A 20,974-nucleotide genomic window follows, 5' to 3' on the forward strand; every position below is an offset into this window, starting at 1 on the left:
TTTTTCACAGATGGGGTGGAAGCCAGTATGTCCCTTTCAAACTGTCTGGCAGATGAATGAGCATCAAGAAATGAAAACATTCTCTCACATTATTGCCTGTCTGAGTATCTTGTGTCATATGGTTTGTCATCTATGCTTTTGGACAACAGTATAATTTGCCAAGACAGAGATACAATTTCCTTTCGGACTGCCACTGATGTTGCATCCATTACTACAGTATCTTGATCTGGGACATAATGAGAACATACAATGGCACTGGGATAGTCGACGCTGGTCTGAAAAGCTTACCATGCTAATTTAAGATCAGCAAAATTGTTTTCCATGAATATCATGTCCAGCATCTGTGTACATCTGACACGGGACTGAATACACTCTGAAGATTGTTGACCTGTGCAAAGTGCAACTGAAAGCTATTATTCGTGTATTCAATAAAGGAAGAAAATTTGAAATAGATTTTGATATCATCGATAATAAAGAAAGAACAAAGGACAAGATTTTAGCCTGTAATTTTTCTTTCATCCCGTTTGCAATTTTTACAAGTCTTCATCATATCTCGGGATGGCATTGGCTGAAAAATATTATCAAATGGGTGGAGTTATTTCGGGAAATGTCTCCATAACTGGTCAGGTGACTAGCGGTCTTTCCATGACATCTGTAGACTCTGGCGCTATGTCGAACAATCCGAGACGAGTTGGAGTCAGTACTAGACTAAGCACGAGATCGACAGTGCTCTACAATTTTGGATCATTGGATCGTTCCATAAGCGTTGAGCTAGATGCAAATGGAAATTACAGTCCGATCAACGTACATACTGAGGAAGCGTTTCACGTTAGAAATACGACTCATGAACCTCGGCTGATTGTCAGTGACGATATCATCAACCTGTACATGATCACATAGATGGTAAAAACACTCTGCATGGGCTTTCCACCACATGGGCGATGACTGATGATGCTCAGGCGATCTCGTATGCTCAGTTAAAATTTCTTGGAAACACAAAGCCATCTCAAGAAGTTGGAAGTCCCACCGAAGATCTCGCCATGGGAGGATTTATTGTCAAGGGTATTCTACGACCGGTACGCCTTCCCAGTACACCTCAATCAGAAATAGCAAGTGACAGACCATGCACTGGCACGTACGGGAGTATCCAGAACAAGCGATCTCACCATGGACTACAATAAAATTTTCATGCAATCGGCACCCATTAATGGCATCGACGTTGTCAATGAAATCTACGTGCATGCTCGACGAGTGAAGAATAACGTAGGCATGATTCCTTTGCTGATCCATAATACCGGAAGCAGGACTGAAGTTGTTGTCAGTGCCTCCTGGGAATATTCGACTTACACAGGATTATTTTGCTTTTGTCAGTAGGTACATTCCTTCAGCGGTGACAGCGAGTGGATTAATATGGGCTTATACAGTAATTTATAAATGCACATCAAACCGAGATTAATGACCGACCGAGATCTCTAATTGAATTATTTTATTTTTACCGTTTGTGTTTTCGTGTCCATTTACTTTCCCAGACACTTCGCTGTTGGTCGTCGTCCTCGCTACTGCTATGTGTGTTGATTAATTAAATCTTTATTTTATCAATAAATGGAATCTCACACAGCTAAAATAGCTAGACAGCGACTAGAGGCAATAAAAAAATATATCCTCATCCGTGATTCTGTAGAACCACAACTACATGCTCGTCAGGAGTCTCAGGTGGAATTTATTGAGGGTACAGAACTGTTATTTAAACCAATTGTCGAAACAGCCAAGAAAATCATTACAGCAACTTAAGCAGCACAAAAGCTCTTGAGACATTGCCTGTTTAGATTTTGTTGACCTCTACAAGCAGCTCATCCACAACATGGGCAACCCCCTTAACCGCAACATGAACCGCCAAAAGTTCAAGATAATATACAAATTACCACCAGATGGTATTGCCGCTATCAATGACCCAAACCAAATAATTAATATTTCCGCGTTTGGATTCGTGATAGAAATAGATATGAAAAACCCGAATATGTTAAAACTCTAAAAGCTTCCGATTGGGTAATGGATATATATCGCGTCTTTGCTAACACTCCGCAGATCAGATCTGAGGAAGATGTTAATCAGTTTAACATCTTTAACCAGAGTGTATTGCACGAGCAAGGCAATGTAGGAAACAAAACGAAGAAATGAAGTAGCAACTTGAAAAAGCAAAAGCAGAAAGGAAATCAACCGCAAAAGCAGGGAAGAATAAAGCAGACCAAACCTCAAAAGGATAGCAAGAAGGAGCAACTATATGTAGTATTGTTACTCGAGGAAGTGTCCTTATTACCTCATGCCCCAATCAATTCCTTGCCGATGTTGAAAGACTGGAAGTTCTGATTGGCGGAACACGTGCCATTAATAATTCCCCAGAAATCAACAATGAAGCAATTGCTATTGGTCAGAAATTATTTACAGGCAGAATCATGGACATTAAGGTTTATCGGTCCCTCATCGATGAAATTGTTGATGAATATCGCAGTGATTAATGGTATGCAATTGGATCAGTGAAAAGAATATAAGATGATCATACATAATGCTAAACTTGGACTTGTAATGGTCAGGGTGATAAATTCACGATTACCAACATAGGAATCGATTGATATATGGAGATGGACTCTGTGATGTTGTTCAGAGTATATTTAGAAGAATAGCCCAAAAAGTAATACCGATTGCAAAGCAACTTGGAATAAAACTGTTGACGTTGATCGTGATAAAGATATTTTTGCTGTTGGTGATGTTGCCATGAAAACAGTCTCAGGAATCAAGTACATACTAGCACGATTAATACGACGAAAACAACAGCCATTAAAATTACCCAACACTGAAGTGATGCCTGCAACTGTTAGTAAAATAATAAATCAAACTGAAAATGAACGGTTGAAAGAATTATTCAGTGAAGAAGCTCAGAATACAACTGCAAATCTGTTTGCTTGTAGTGGGCTATCTCGTCGTCGCCGACTTTAAACAATGATGATACATCATTCTAGACAGCAGTAGATATCAATAATGTTCAACGGTTTATCTGATCCAGCATTTGACATGGAAGCACAGTACTCAAGGATGAGTCTGTGCGTGATTATCAATATTATTATCATGACGCACGAGAACCAACCCAACCTAGTCGTATCGAACTACAAGTTCAGGATAAAAACCGATATGTCTTGCCCGCCGAAGCATTGTTTGAAGTTCAGGGTAGACTTGTAAAAACCGATAATAATTCTAATGGTGATGCGCAGGGTAGGCTTGTTCATAACGGAATTAGGGTATTATTTAACAGTGCTCGATATATCACTGATTATCGGGAAATTGAGGTTTTGTCGTAATACTGTTGTTGTTGTCACGACGATATTAAGGCTATCCCGATATAGTGATGATTATTTACGGTCTGCTGGTCCGTCAATGATGTTTGCAAAATATGCCACTGATCGCGCTGATTGTAGACGTTATATTTTGTCTGATACCAAATACGTTTACTGCTGTGGCTGACGACGCCGATGTTGAAGGTTTACAGTTTGCAAATGCGAACTTTAATCTGGGGTTCGCAACACGTAAAAATCAAATTGATGCTCAGGCAAGATTTAGCTGTGCAATACCACTGTCAGATATCTTTGGTTTCTGCATAAATGTTAGAAAAGGTATATTCGGGGCAAAATGTACAGTTGTTCATGTTCGAACATTCACGGATGATGATGCTATCTGGCACTCCGAAGGAGTTCATCTAGCTGAAATCGCGACACTTTCGTTATGGATGCCAATAATGTCACAAACACTTGCTGAATAACAACGGCTGCTCTCTTTTATAGACAGCGGTGGCAAATCAACGCTATCATGGTTGACAATGACTACAAACTCGATCATAAGTACAATGGTTGACACATTTGCATGGCAGATTGAATCATTACAGGGACTTTTAACACCACGACGTGTATTTATAGCTATTCAAGATATCTGACGACCGGATTCTCAAATACAACATCATATGGTATTTTGACACGCTTGGTGTTACTAAGGTTTCTTTTAAGAGTAAATGGATATCAAGAAACGTCTGATGAAGTGTTCGTGGATTTAAAAAAAAAATCTAAAAGGACGTGATTATTATCGTTTGATGACATTCTTGGGCGTGATCAGAATGTGGATTCTGGTTTGCAAATATCTCAGCGGGATTTCTCGACGTTGTTTCGGATATACTTCGTCTCGCTGAAAAAAATCTAGATTTGTTTAAACAGTTAGTCGTTGACATAAATTTTCGATCTAGAGTAGGTGCACTACCAGCCGGTGTTACTGATTGCAGAGCACTGTTGTTATACTCTCAGACAAAACAATGCTACTTGAAGGTGTTGGTGGACGAATGAGAGTCACTGATACCCCAGTATAAAACATGTAATTAAATCGCTCATGATATTATAAGTTTATATCATGTTAGTGTTACTCTGACTCCTGTTCAGATTGTGAAGATTCAAACGGAATCAGCAAAGAAATGCGGAACAAAATTAAAACTAAAACTTGACTAGATCACAGGAGGTCCCAATGAACCATCACTGACTGAACGTCAACACAGGGATTTCAATGACGCTAAGAGATCAAAGACCGGCGTATGACTTAAACTTTTTGCAGGTGCCGTTATAAACGCAGTTACGATTGTAGGTATAATTCCACTTCTTGCAGCTATACCTGTTTTGAGTGCCACTGCATCGCCAGCTAATGAAAGAGTAGCTGCACTTGGTGCGGTTGTAACTCCTGCTAGGATGGCATTAAAGAAAACAAAAGGTCACGGACTATAAACTTCCAAAACAGGAAAAAATCTAAGACTGCCAGGAACCCCTCATTCATGGTACGGTCAATCCACCGGCAAAGGTCTAAGACTCCCCGGGAAACTTCGCTTATTCTTTCTATATCCACTTGTGATTTACTTGATGCTGCTACACAATTAAACATTAAAAACTTCAGAGGTGCTTTTATGAGTGACCAATTACCAAAACAATCAAACCTTGTTGAAACTGGTATCTTTAATCTTGATGGAAGTTCTGGTCCAGGTACTTATTGGGTTGCATAAGCGATTGATCCATGTGGAGTTGTTGATTTTCATTCGCATTGGTTGGCGCCATCAAAAGAATTTTTAAAACATGTCGGCGGACTTCAAAATACTCCAATATGGTATTCAACATTACAAACACAGACAATAACCGATCCGCCAATATCTGGCTGTGAAGCAATTGCTGTACTCGACTCTGTGTAAAGGTCGCTGACATCACCTCATAAAGACGAGCACGGGTATATATCGTCGTCTTAATGTAATATGCAATGATAATTATTTACAGAAGATCTACTCTGAGTAAGACTCAGGGCCAACCTCAAGGCGACTTTCCTAAGTATGCAACCCTTGACGAGGTTAAGGATGAACTCTCTAATCTTTTGAGTCTCGCAAATGTGGACCTTAAGGAAGTCGTTGTTTTTTTAGGATCGGCAAGGACGATTAACGACGAGCAATATCCCGCTGACAGATATTGATCTTAGAGTTCCAGGTGCGACCGAAGATAAATTTGTGGTGTTTGATAAAAATGGTAAAATTAAAAACTCGGATGAATCAATTTTAACACTCATGGGAGAGAATACTGGTCGTATTGAAAGAATTGGAGACATTATGTATGGCGATCTCAACATGAGCAAAATCACAATTATTAACGTGAAAGAACCAAAATTAAACGATGATATAGCAACAACAAGATACGTTGACGGCAAAAGCATCATGAACAGAACTGAGAGCGATTATTGTTTACTATCCGAGGTGATACAGTGACTTGTTCTCTCAACATGGCAAATAATAAAATTACTTGACTTGAAGATGCGGAATCAAACGATGACGCTGCAAAGAAGAAATACGTTGATGATAGCAACATTCCGATGATGAACTTGTTAATAACAATCAATGATATATTGACCACGTTTAGATCTGAATATTCTAATCATGTAACCGCGTTTACAGATTTTCGTAGAAACACAAATAGAACCATTCATGTCTTTTATTAAATCCTTCAGTCATTTACATTAAGCTCTCTGACATTAAAAATTTTACCGATGGTGCAACATACACAGTAGCATCTGGATCAGCATTATGGTCACCACTCGATAAATCCATCAAACATGGAGCTAATGTATATACGGGATCACGGTACTCGGGGTTACAACATTTAGAATCTCTGCCACACTTTCACGGCGTTATCCACTACCTATATATTCTGGATCTTTGTTGGCAATATTGGAGTAAAACGACGAGGAAATATTTGCGGTGGAACCTGAGGAAAAATGCAACCCGTGTTGTATTATTGGTGTCTTGAATTCATCTACAGTAAACCACCTATTTAGAGTGTTCCTATTACATATAATAACGAACCAAACCCCAAACGACGTTCAGCGTTTCAGATACGACCAAGCATGCGAGTGGCATACCCAACTGAAAAATATCATCGATGATTAAACAACAAAGCAAAAACAAACGTTTATCTCAGACGTATCGTTGTTACCGACATAGTTGTATATTCGGCAGGCGTAACGGTCATCAGCTCACTGTCAACGACGTGCGTGATAGCACCAGCTATAAGAATTAGTGTTTCATGTGCAACAGGAATTACTGGTATTCTTAAAATCATCGCAAAAGAAATATCCACGTGCGTGGTTGATAAATTACACGAGTATACAATAAAGTTGAACATGGTAACACGCGGATGCTCCAAATTATTTTCATTGATATCATGAGGTATCAACGATGGAATAATATCAGATCAAGAGTTCACAGAAATAATTAAGATCTACTATGAAGCACTTCTGTGACAGAATCTATGAAAAACGATATCAGACCCACGATTTAACAAATCGGGATTTAGCAACAGGGTTTTACAAATAATAATAATAATGATAATAATAATAATATTGTCAACAATGACAATGACATCGCAAGAATTGCTTCAGCAGATCGTCGCTAATACAACACCCTTGCAAACCACGATGATATCAGCATTCTCAACCAATCCTGAGCTCAGCGTTAGCTTTCCAACTGCGATTTCAGCGAAGCAAATAGAACTAGCACAATTACGAATATATGATAGTTGGTCAAATATAAGATCAAACTCATTCGGTCGGTTGCAAGCAAATAATTCACTGGTATTTGCGTATCAAAGCAAACCCGATGGAACCCCAGACTGGAATGTTGTAAGTATAGCTACAGGCAATTATCAGATCGAACAGATCAACGATGAATTCCAGCGCAGAAACAAACGTATCACTGTTCATGTATCAATATTATCAGCCTCGATAGAAATAAATTTTCTAGATTATGCCATAGATATATACCAGTCGTCTATGAGGACTGTGCTAGGATGGCCTCAAGTTCCGCCTGATTGTCAAGGACCACCAGAGCCGAAACGAGCTGATTTTAAAACAAATTGAAAAAGAATATCTCTTAGTAACTTACATAGAATATAACCCATGTAATACTGAAATATGGCTGTTTATAAGAAAGGATCCGGCGCCTATATATATATATATATATATATATATATATATATATATATATATATATATATATATATATATAAAGAGGATGGAATTTTCAATTTGACTAAATAAGCATACATATAGTTTCGATATTATTAAAGAGTTTTTAATACAATTATTTTCTTTTATAATTTGAGTAAACGTAATCTGCACGATAGTTTTTAAAATTACGTAATATAATATCCCAGTAGAGCTTTGAATTAAATGGCAGTATCTGAGGCTGATTTACCAAAATTCAAATTTTACGGAAATCTTGACAAAGTCAACGATATCCTCTATGAATACTGTCCCAAAATTTTTGCCACATGGAGAGAAAAAAATCCACTGGAAAATACCTTAAGGCACAACAATCATCCATGCGGCGGAGGTCGTCATATATCACCAGGTGTTGTCAATATTACATCAGCGATCGCAGTCATTCTTGTATGTGACGCAAATCATGGCTGCTATCAAGTAGATCTTGAAATCTCAAGTCAGGCCCAACAAGGATACATTGTATATGCCTTCACACCTCAAAAACCCTCTGGAGGTTTGATTGTTTTTGAACCGTTTAATCCTGTTTATATGCAAGTCATAAACCGTTATTATCACGGATACATTTCAAACTTGCTGAACAACGCGGATACTTACCCGCTTGATTTACGAAATGCAGTTTTAAATGTAAATCAAAGGACTATAGATCTTCAAGCTCGTGACAGAGTTAAGGAAGGCAAACAAATTCTGTTTCTGTTTTGAAGTTGGCGGTTCACAAACAAGTATTTATGTGGCATGATATCAGTATCAACACTTGAGAGTTTTTGTATACAACAATGAGGTACTTGAATGTGCCGTCAGAACGATCTTGACACTGTCCCCCAATAACTTCGTCATCGGCAATGTCAAGGCAGAAACATTTAGTGTTAATATACTTATTGATGAATACGGCGATGACAATTTTTTGTTAACGCAAGAACAGTTAAATGTACTGCATCGAGAACACATTATTACGGCAGTATGTGAAAGAGATCAAATTCTGCTTGATGCACATTCCTGTATTAAATTTGGTGAATTTAAATATGTATTCTGTTTCAGAACATACACTTCTTTTTACTAATAATCAGAAATGAATTAATCCCCGTGTTTCACACTTTCACTTTGTTTTGCTGTTACCACAGTCCGTGACTGAGTCCAAGATATAATTAGAGGCTTTGCAATCGGACATAGTCTTTTCTAATGTATTACACGAGCATTTAGAGTTTTTTTGTTTTGTATTTGGGAGACAATTTTGATCTACTTTTCTCAGTCGCGTGTAAGAGTGAAGATAACTGTTTATCTCATGCATAAAAGGGCTGTATGATTGACTGTTGGATTAATTTAATGAACGGGTACTCGGTTGGTAATGTATATTAACCCTGGTATCTTTGTTCCTGCAGTGATGCAAAATCACAAATAATCAAGTTTGCCCGATATTGACGGCAACAATCGAAGAAATATTTGATATTTTCGAAATTCATTAAAATTATTTAATTCATAAACAACTATATTCAAAATTACTATGGTAATTTACATCTACAGGCACAACCTCCACAGGTTCAGAGGATAGTTTACACATTGCACACATAACCTCCAAGTGAATCATTGGATACCCTAGATATATACTGTAAATATTTGTTGTCTTAAATCGGCACAACATACAATCTTCACAAGTCAACCCCTAAATTACACCAAAGGACATTCTAGCAGGTCCGGAGGATAATTGAAATATTTACATATATACATATGTCATACGTATATGTATTTACTTGTATATATGCACACATACAAACGGGGACCTTCTCTAAGTTCAACTGCCGTGCACACCCTCACCGGGAGTGCAGAAGAGCACCTACCACGTGGTGGCATGGTGGGAAGATGTAATTGTCTGTTGAATATGGAGCATTGGGAGTAAAAAGGGTCATATACTATATAAGCTGACCAATACTTGGAAATCCAAAAGTAGCTTACACAACGGGTATGGATTATTCGCTGTTTGTATTTTTCTTTTTTCTTAATTATTATCCCTGACAAAATGTAGAGGAAGCAAGAACCTGACAGATGTAAGAAAAAAAAAACAAGAATAATGTTTCTTAAAAAGCAATGAAAAAATTATTCATTAGTAAATAAAAAAATTATAATATACAGTCTCTACCTTTACGTGACAGAGTTTTAAACCTTGAATTAGTCATTAACTTAGTCCAGTGACGAAGACACTGACGTTTAATTTCTCTGTCTACAATAAAGTTATACTTCAGAAGTGAGTTAATTTCTTTGAAAATATCGATTCGGGTATATTATTATCGACATGATGAGAAAATTTTCCCAAAAAAACGATTCGTTTATAAGCGAATACTATTGTAAAATACAAGTGAGATAATTCTGTAATATCTTTATCTTCTACCTGAGAGAGTTATCTCCCTTCGTCGCAAGATCGCTAGAACAATATTCAAAAGCATTCTTTTTTTGGTCTCAATATTCAGAAGTCAAATATTCTGACTTTACGTAATGACCCGCAAGTTATTAAAAGAATTATCGAGTTTTATGGGGTTGATATGATCAATCAAAATGCCGATTTCGATTACTCATTGAAAACATTCATATGTACATTTATGACAGTAATACCTTTTTCCCAGCTCCAAAACATTAGATAACCAGGATAAGTGACAAAATCGACCAGTCTATTTGTCAAAAGCTCCTTCTTACACTATCACGGGATGCCTCATAATCTTTGATGATGGGATGTTTCACAAATTTGTTTTTTTCAATTTATATAATAATATTATTTGTCTAAAAAGTTATTTTGAAAATCTGGCGGGATAGCTTATTTTATTCCGATGGCTTCGTTATTGACGCTGTTGCAGGCATTATATTTTTTTATCATAATATCGTTTTTGCTCTCTAGATTTTTACTCCCACATTGCACACACAACTGCGTTTCTCATCTAACCCCAGCAACACATCGTAAACACGGTTTTGGTCCTACACGTCTCTTCGCACGCTTTGCATGTGATATCCACAGAAGTCATTTACGCAAGGAGTTGTAAAACCACTTACTTATATTCTTTGTTTGAATCATTATATATATATATATATATATATATATATATATATATATATATATATATATATATATATATATATATATATATATAATGAGGACTTTGTATAGCACCTAATCTTTAGAAGCTCTAAGCGCTTTACAACATTATACAACACCTATAAGATAAAAAAATAAAACATATAAGGATATGATTACAAACATAAACACCATGAAATTAGAAAACAGAAAAAACATGCTAAGAATATTTAAGGTAGGAAACAGTATTAGGTCTTTAGGTTTGTTCTTGCAGTCGAAATAAGTGAGTTTTGAGAGCACTCTTGAATGTGATCACTGTGTCTTTGTGTCTAAGTTCAGTGGGTAATTCATTCCACGTTGCTGGGCCCTGGTATGCAAAAGAACTCTGTCCATATGACTTTGTTTTCATTGTGGGAATAATGAGTATACAATTGTCAGAAGAGGAGCGTAAGTATCTTGCTGGTGTAAACTCATCAGTGAGGTCGGATAGGTATGTTGGACTAGAGTCCGTCAGTGAAACATAGCAAAGAGAACAAATTTTGTGTTTGATTGTGGATCAAATGGATAGCCAGTGTAGGGTACAGAGCAGCGGGGAAGTGTGCTCTGATCGTGGTACTCTAAGTATGATCCGAGCAGCTGTGTTTTGAACATGTTGAAGTTTTTGGAGTAGATATTTAGATGAACCGGACAGAATTGAGTTATGATAGTCCAGTCTTGAAAATACTAATGAACACACAAGTGTTTTAGTACCATCAACTGAAAGATATTTGTGAATTGAGCTGATACGTCTCAGCTCAAGATATGCAGCCTTGCATATGTTCATAACATGTTGGTGCAATGTGAGAGTACTGTAGAGAGAAACACCTAGGTTTCGTACAGATTGTGCAAATTTAATGTCGGTGTTGCTGATATTTATTGTTTGAGGTAAAATGATGTGAATGAAAAAGTCTTTGTGTTGTAATCAGAATGGCCTCAGCTTTATCATCATTCATCTGATTGCTTGTTACATGTCATTCATGATTTCACATCAGAAATGCACCTTTCTACACCTTGGATGGTAGCATCCACTTTAGTTGGGTGGCTAGATTTGTATATTTGGGTGTCATCAGAGTACAATTGGTGAGACACTGAATGATGACATATGACACTTGAGAGCGGCTGAGCGTATAAAATAAAGAGAACAGGTCCAAGAACAGACCCCTGTGGAACACCACAACATAGATCAACTGGGTTGGAGTGTATTCCATTTGCAACACAATTTGTGTCCTGTTGACCAAGTAGGACTTGAACTACAGTACCATGAATGCCAAATACATGCTGGAGACAGTGAGGTAATATATCATGGTCTATTGTGTAAAATGCTGCAGACAAATCAAGGAGGATGAGGACTGTGATCTTTCCGCTATCCAAAGCAGAGAGAATAGTCATTAACTACTTTTAGAAGAGTAGTTTCAGTACTGTGGCAAGGGCGATACGCAGATTGTACATTGCTAAAAGACTGTTTGAATTCAGATGAGATATAAGCTGGGATATAACAACCTTTTCTAAGATTTTTTATATGAATGGGAGATTAGAAACTGGGCGGTAGTTCTTTAAATCGTCATGGTCTAGTGTTAGTTTCTTCTGCAGCGACTTTACAATGGCAGTTTTGAAAAATGATGGGAATTCCACTGATGAGAGAGAGGTATTGATAACATCAGTTAGTGAAGGCAATACTGGATCTAAGCACTCAAGCAGCAGTGATGTTGGAATTGGATCAAGTTCACATGACTTTGGTGCACTCTTCTTCAGGACTGTACGTACGAAATCCGTAGAGACAGGTTCAAATGCTGCTAATGGTTGCAGCTCAAATTCTGTATCCCAACTGTATGGTGACTATGAGTCAATTGAAATTGTAGTGTCAATCTTATCTCTAATGGTTTGTATATATATATATATATATATATATATATATATATATATATATATATATATATATATATATATATATAATCTTCACTTTGCAAAAATATTGTTTTAATTATAATATGGATAAATTTCCGAGCATATCTAAAATCAAGGCTTATAAAGCCAGATTCGATCTTGAGAGAATGCGCCGCTAAGTTGGCAATTTAAAAAGTTAAGGCATGATACCGTATCAGACTCTGATCGATAATATCCATGAAACCAAGAAAGAATTTCGCAGCGATTGTGCAGCTCATGTGTGGTCAACATTCACAATCATGCGCGACATTGAAGGTGCTATTGATGCTATGATGAATGACCAACGAGCAGAGACGATTTTTAACTATCTTGACGAACGAAGATACAATATTGTAATAAAATGTATCGTGGAGACAGACGATACTTGGATTATTTGTGACAAACGTGGGCCTGTTCGATTACATCACGCTGAAGATATTGTAACGTTCAGTAAAATTTCTAAACCAGTGCGTTAACTGGTATTAACAAATCATATTATGAACGACCATATCTTGTGATTGCGATTGTTTATGCCATAATTATACTGAATGATAAACCTTGCGTTCAGGATCTCAAACCTATGAAAGGTTCTAGATTAAATTGTGTAGCTGAGCGAGTTACAGGAATATTCACAAACGCGATACATGGAAATGGTTTAACGGATTTACGACGTGAAAAAAATGAATAAATTAACAGAAACAGGTAAGGATACCGGAGTGTATATTAGCGACGTTGCTGAACTGGAAAGGAAACTAAAAATTTAAAATTACGGTGAAGACACTAATAGGCGAGATTTTGTTTAAAGCATTAAAATTGGAATCAAGAGGAGCTCGGATCTCGCAATCATAACGAACACTCATGGACATCGACTGTAACTTCCGCAAGATAGAACTGTTAAGTTTCGTGATCATTATATATTTTATTTTATCAGAAATATCATCAAGAATGATCCTGTATCTGTGTGGTTATTGAGTTCAAATGTCGAATCTAAAAATTACATTGAATTTGTAGTCCCTAACGGAGATATCTTCAATCTGAAAATCTTCACGAGAAAATGAAAATCTTGCAATGAGATATACCGATGATACTGAACTATTATTAAGTAATTGGTTTTTACGGTTCCGTAGGTTGCTGCCTACTTCGCCAGGGAGAAACATTCATGGAAATCGACACGATGGGAATTTAATGAAGATGTGCAGCTACGTTGCGATAAATACGGACATAAAAGATTATGGAAGACTGATTATAATTGTAAATAAGTTTTCAGCGTTGATATGATTGCATGTTATCCTGGAAGTTTTCTTGGGATGGGAGAATGTGAGTATTTTAAGCGATTTAGACATACAACACCCGAGATGACCATAGTTGCAATAAATGAACCTTTACCAGATTTTGATTTCACTGGATATGCATGTGTTAAATCGTTTTCGTTCAAGGAAGATCTACATTCGATTGGTTATATCTGGTTCGTCAAACATTTCTCTGACAAGTGCTGGGTGTTATTATGATATACGCTTGGTAATGGAATGTTAACATCGCTGGTTATAAGTGAAGCAATAATATCATATTGTCGTCAGACTAAAGTCTGGCTACCACAACCCAACGACAAAATCGTTAACGATGCCAGGGACGACGACATCTGAACGATCCTGATGAAATTATTGAATACGAAATTAAATTAGCAAAGGATCGCGGCAGAATAATAATCGGTAACTTTACTCAGGGTTGTTCCTACGATCATAAACGACAATTTTCTAGATTAATTATGAACGATGTTGATCTAGATTGTATAATTAAGGATATAACATATAAAAGAACATTTATTAGCCGGAATAACTCGTCAAACGGAACCAATTAGGTATAATTGTGGGGAAATAGAACGGAGAATCATCGCAGTTTACTCACTTAAGATCTTTGATGCTATCGTGGGTTGCGATAAATATATTGTCAGTAATAAACATATTTGCTGATACAGAGTTAGAGTCGCTACAGATGCATTTTACATTGATAGAAAATACATTGAATTACTGAAAAAGGTTACTTAGCGCCGATGAATCATGGGCTAAATGATGAATAAAACAAGAAAAGAAATAATTGATTACTCTGAATCAGCCGACGTTGAATCTGATGTATACCACAAGAATAGTCAAATGTCGTCGTTGTCATTATCAGCATTTGTATGTGATCCCGTAGCTAGACATAAAACTATTCATCTAAACGGATGTGGTATTTCTTGTAAAACAGCGCGTGCGATTGAATTATTTCTGAACAGTTGTTCTGAAATTTTGTGCTAACTACAAATCATCGACTTGGAGTTAAATCTCAAACTTATCACAGTTTATTTAGATGGAAAGGAAATGCATGGACTCCTGAACGAATGGATGAAAAAAGCATTCCCAAGATCAATATTTGGGACGAAATATGTACAGTGTTTTTAGATGTATTCAAAACGTATCTTGATTGACTATTAGCAAACCATCAGCTGTAATGATGTGTGGTGATCATGGTCAACCACCACCTTTTCCTGGATTTTCTCCGCATGGATGGTTGAAAAGGTTTGTGGATTATTATGAAGAAATAGCTGATGATCATAGATCAAGAATTACGAGAGAGTTCAAGAAATTAATCAGACTGCAGCCAGATAGGATTCATTGTTAGGTAATGCGTGAAGTATTTCCAGAGACTACGATTAGTGATTTTTGAAATACGTTGCAGCCAGATGATTTACTGATTGTAAGTACAAAGATAGTTCGCAATAAACTTCAACAACAATTATTTCTGTTACATAAAGAAAAAAATGTCAAATCTACCTTTACCATTGTGTTATCACACAAACATATTCTAATGTGAAATATCGATGTTTTAATTCCAGGATCGTCAGAGAAACCAAACCTTGTACAAAATGATTCTTTTTAGTACATGTGAGTGCTTTTGAGGGCGCATTAACGATGGACAAAACTCCATGGACTCTACGATTTCTTCTTCACAAGGATTAACTATTTCCGAAACAAATATTTGAATTGTCGATGGTCGTTTTGAATGGTCAAATCTAGTTTATCTAGCGGTGTCGGGAGTTAGAAGAATATATCAGCTACGGATAGTTATCACGGACTACCCAATGACTCAGGAAACCAATATTAGCAATTGCTATGATATAGTTGGAAACAAAATTAGCGTGTTATCAGCGATTTGATATAAAAAGTAAGCGTATGTTTAATCTTGATATTCAATTTATCATGACACTGAAGCAACAACAAAATAATCATTGCGCGAGCTGTAACAGTAATGTTGTTGCAGTATTCGAATAATATTCCAAGATAGTTTACCGTGGATAGAATTAATGGTAGTCTCGGCCAAATACGCAAAAATGTGATGTTTACATGTCTTGGGTGTAACCGACGTAGGGGTGATGGTTTCCTGCTTTAACAAAAGTGAAGGCGGTGGTAATTGTGTATCCTTAGGAATTACTTGTAATTGTTCGCGTACAAATCCACGTTGAGGAGCAGGGGAATCTAGCCTGTGGCTTGCAGGTCTACCCGTGGATTTTACCACGCTGGAAATTTTATGTGTGGTCACACTCCAAATTGGATCCGTTGCTCTTTCTTACCAGGTTCATATAAATATCTTACAGTCACATTATGTATGTACTAGTTGTTTTGAGACGAAAACGGAATATCCGCTAGAAACTAATCCGCGATGAGCTTCAAACACAAAACAATAACGGTACATCGTAGCCCTCACTCCCTGAACAAACATACAAACTATGGAGTAGCTAGTAGTGCTAAACCTCACCACATGACTTTTTTTTTCGTACGTACGCTACGTACCTCTCCCTCCACGTTAACTTGATAACTATTAAACACAAGCTGCTCTTTCAACATGGTCACGCTTAATCTTGGACCCTCGTTGAACAACGCTGAATGAGTTTTGGGTTTCTGAATAGTTCTTACTTTTTCCTATTTATATTTAATCGTTCTGATGTTTCGACCACCGCAGCGCCGATACATCTGGAGTTGACCTCGAACCCCTTCCTGACATCCTTAACAGGGTTTCATCACATGACTTCCACGCTAGATCAGAGCATCATAATAAGATAACGAGAAATCCTTACCACGCAGCAGTACCTGAAGCAACTGCGAGACAAGTGCAAATATCTCACAGGAAAACGGCTCAGCTATCCAGACTACTTCTACTTCTGCATGAGATTGTAAGTCGATCACATCGAGCTGGTATAAAAAAAACTAAGTAAAATCGATTTACAAACACTTCATCATTACACGTCTTAGCCTCCAGGACGCGTTGAAAAAGCGTACAAAGTTGCTGTCAAAGGATTTATTTATAATTATCCACATCTTCTTCAGCGTGGAGTTGACCAAGAACTTCTGCAGCGTATTCTACACACTACAGTCAAAACAGAAATACGTACACACACGGCCATCAAACGTGGAATAGCTTTCAACGTTCATCTGGACAAGGAACATAAGAACATTGACATGTGTATCACTCATCGTGTATTGCAGTGATTATTTCAGTCACATCATTGTCATTCACTCAGCGTCTATTTTCTTTTTATATGACATCTCATTTGTGTTGTACCTCAACACCTGTGCGAAATTACTAAAGGAAATCTTTAGTTTTTGTTAATTTTTATTTTAGTTCATTCTTGGCCAATAGCCCCACTAAAATGGATTTGACTATGGGGCCAAACTAGGAGGTTGTCACACTCCCACATAGCAAGCAACCTGATAGCACCTCCTGTGGCATGTTTGGCTTAAAGGTAATAATTTATTTAATAAACGAAAAGACAAGAACGACTAGAGTTTCTTCACTTTGTTCTGGACACATATTAATAATATTGCTGCATGTTCTCTCTCTCTCTCTCTCTCTCTCTCTCTCTCTCTCTATATATATATATATATATATATATATATATATATATATATATATATATGACCATTTGATCTGTGGCTTTGTAAAGATGCAGACATGTTGCACATCATTTCATTCTTCGCAGGGGCCCAATTGGCAGAGTGGCCAAAAGCGAGATAGCTGCCAGTAGCGCATTTTAAGTCAGTTCATAATGAAGATTTTCTGGATCATTCCTCTGTCAGTTATGCTGGCTGACAAAGACAGGCTATCCTTTTGCTGAGAAATGGCGTTAAACCCTTAAACAACAAAAACATCGTTCTTTGTATGGCTGCTTGAATGCTAGCACTTTTAAGAAAAGGTCTTTCTTACATTTGTTTGTAATTGTTTTCATTACCAAACCATATTTTATAGATTTATCGTAGGGTGTTTGATATCCATAGCTGTAACATTTAGATTACATGGACTATATAAATGGAGGTGAAAACACCCATTTCACACGCATCCCATTATTCATCGTCTCAAACTTAATCAAAGAAAATTGTCACGTGCCTCCTACGTTATTATTTCTAACCCCGGAGAAAGACTGCAATTTAAACGGCAGATAGCTCCGAGCCCACAATCAACAATGCCGACAGTTTAGGTGTATAAAATATGAAAAGTACAGCAATTTAATAAATATCAACGTATTCAATCATTGCATCTACGATTTCTCAAATAATGCTTTTGACAAATACAAACAGTGACCTATTCCGTTGCTAATTAATATCCTAATATGAAATTACAGTCTTAAAAGTGTATGTTTACCTTCAATATTGATTATTTTACTCATCTGTCCTCTCGTACCCTCGACTCCATGCTCTCCTTTCAATTCCGGAACTCTCTTCCACACTTCCTTCCAGTACTACGCCTCCCTTCAACTTCTTGCCTCACGATAGACCTCCCACGTGGTCTGAACGTGTTTTCCTTCTTTCCGATTATCGTGTTTCACCTCTCGCTCCCACCTGGAATATTTCCTGTGAAATTTGAAGTACGTATAATCTGGTTTTCTTGATCTAATCTCAGGAGAATTAATCACACTCTCACAGACCTTTCATCAGAATAATGGCGAATAAATTATCAGGTCAACTCACAGACTCACGTCTAAATATTACAAACACGGTTGGTTAGATTGCATGGACTATATAATTGGAATTTCGGCATCGTCCGGGATTTGAAATTGGCATAAAGAACGTCTTTACGAGCAAAGAATTATTATTAGGAGTACTATTGAAAAAATTTAAAATATAGTTTCCATTCTGTGTATTTTGTATTTTCACATGTGAATGCTTGTTAACTTTCATTTACGTACAGTAGTAGTGAAGCAAATATCGGGCCAGATATCTTACCTGAGGAAAGTCGGGTCATTGGAAACGGGTTACGTACAGTAGTTGGTAAGAATTTATAGCATATGTTAACTCTGTAGTAAGTTGAGGGAAGTTATCACTTACTGATAGTATTACTTTACAATGGCGACGGAAAGGCAGATGATAAATGATAAGGTATTGTTGCTGTTGCCCCAAGAACACAAGAAACTACAAGTTTCATGGAGAGGACTACGTCATAGCCGAAAAGGTTGGGGGTCAAACCTACCGGATACGGCTACCAGCTAAGGAGAATCTGTAGATAACTAGAGCCCACTAGCGATTTCCTTGTTGCCAAGATCGTCTCCGAGGACACCGAAGGCGACGATGTAAACGCAAACACCGTTCCCAGCATTCCGTTGAGGAAGGCTGAGACACCCCCAGACGTAGAATTTGACCCTGTGCTGCGTAGGGAGCAGCGGAAGAAGATAGAGGCGTTGATGACAGGGTATTTGGAAGTTCTTACTTATCTAAACGGGTGAACGTCACACATCGAGTTCATTTTAAAGCTAGTGGATGACCAGCCAGTTCTGCGGAAACCTTACCCTTTACCCCAAGCGAAGCAACAAGTGGTAAGGGAAGAAACTGAGAAAATAATTCCTCTGGGATTAATCGAATCCGCCGACTATTGTATAGTTCCCCAGTTGTCCTGGCACCCATCGGTTTTGCGTTGACTATATAACATTGAATCAGATGATGTAAGACCAGGTCTCTTTGAAAACTGCCCCTGGGTAATGTCTCACTTACATGTTGTACTGAACTCCTGGTCGAGACATCTCTGCCTAAGTGCAAAGCAAACATAGGCGTCCCGTAGAATTCCTTTTGAATTAAGCCGCGAGCAGGCCGTTACGTAACGGATACACAGCATATGGGCAGTTTCTTTGTCCAGAATTGGGTCTACAGTCGAAACCTTACGTGATACGTATTATCATATTCAGGCTCTCTCACCACAAAGTAACTATTAGAAATATGTGTATACATGAACCGGAACATCAGCAAATTTTCCCCTCAACGTGACAAAAATATTGGGGTAGATATTTTAACATGTCATTAGCAATAGATATTTCGTTATAACTACCCAAATAATACTTGTTTAAAAGAAAGTTGTTTACTTTAAAATTCAAATTTTGACAGAGATCGAAATGCTGTCACAGACTTGATTAAGATCGTGAGTTTCACTTGGTTGAATGTTAGTTGCGAGGTCATATTAAGATTATGTATTGCTTGATATCGATGTTTTCGTTTACTGCTTGCAGAAAAGCTCCTCAAACAGGAGGAGCTGTTCCTTCCATCACAGCGAAATGACATCTTCCGGTATCGCCAGGATATATTGAAATGTGTAATCAAGGTATGTACATTGTTACAGTAATTGATTTGCAGTTCTTTCTCTCTGTTTCTCTCTCTTGCCTGCCCCAAATCATTTGTTAGCATTTACTATGCCTTGAGCAAGCTTGACATGACAATTCCTTTGGCATCTGTTTGTGTTTCCTCCAAATTGCTAGATTAACTTTCATGTTAAAGTTTTAAATGTTAAATGTTGACGTTTAATAATTTCCTTTTAATTCTATTTTAACCCACCCTCTTAGGACTTAATAATAATAATGAAAGAACATTAAATAACTGTCATCCTAACAAGCAACCCTGAGACATGTTTTATATACTACCAATGAAATATGAAGCACTTTTGTCACATTTACAAAAGTGGAAACAATTTACTTTTCCGTTTTCTCTATTTTCATTAGACTCTCTATCAAAGAATTGTGCAAACACTGTAGATGTAAAATGCCTCCAAGTAAAGACAAGAGAGTTCAGTGGGTAAGTTGGGACATATGTTTGTGCATTTGGCATGGGGTGAGGTGATTAAAGTTTTAAAACATTTTTTAGTTACTATTTATTCTGTTTTGAAAATGAATCAGGAATTATATGCCACTACATATAATTAAATTTAAACAATTAAGAAACAGAATATTAAAAGTCTTGAATCTTTACTCTTATGTTTCAAAATATTGGCAACATTTGGCCAGCAAGTTCCTGATTTTGTGTATGAGATTAGCCTTTATATAGTTTATTT

At 37.1% G+C, this 20,974-nt stretch overlaps 1 protein-coding gene across 1 annotated transcript in view; it reads left to right on the plus strand.

Annotated features, from left to right (window-relative positions):
• Nucleotides 1–20,974, plus strand: part of LOC149789780 (uncharacterized) — an 82,728-nt gene that overhangs the window by 19,757 nt on the left and 41,997 nt on the right. Inside the window, exons 2-3 of the mRNA XM_089973121.1 lie at nt 18,854–18,933; nt 20,160–20,251. Of these exons, the coding sequence (XP_089829247.1) occupies nt 18,854–18,933; nt 20,160–20,251 (172 nt within the window). The remainder of the gene's footprint in view (nt 1–18,853; nt 18,934–20,159; nt 20,252–20,974) is intronic.

The sequence above is a fragment of the Sinohyriopsis cumingii genome, chromosome 10, assembly GCF_028554795.1.
Source record: "Sinohyriopsis cumingii isolate HCF-2022 chromosome 10, ASM2855479v2, whole genome shotgun sequence".
Classification (NCBI taxonomy): domain Eukaryota; kingdom Metazoa; phylum Mollusca; class Bivalvia; order Unionida; family Unionidae; genus Sinohyriopsis; species Sinohyriopsis cumingii.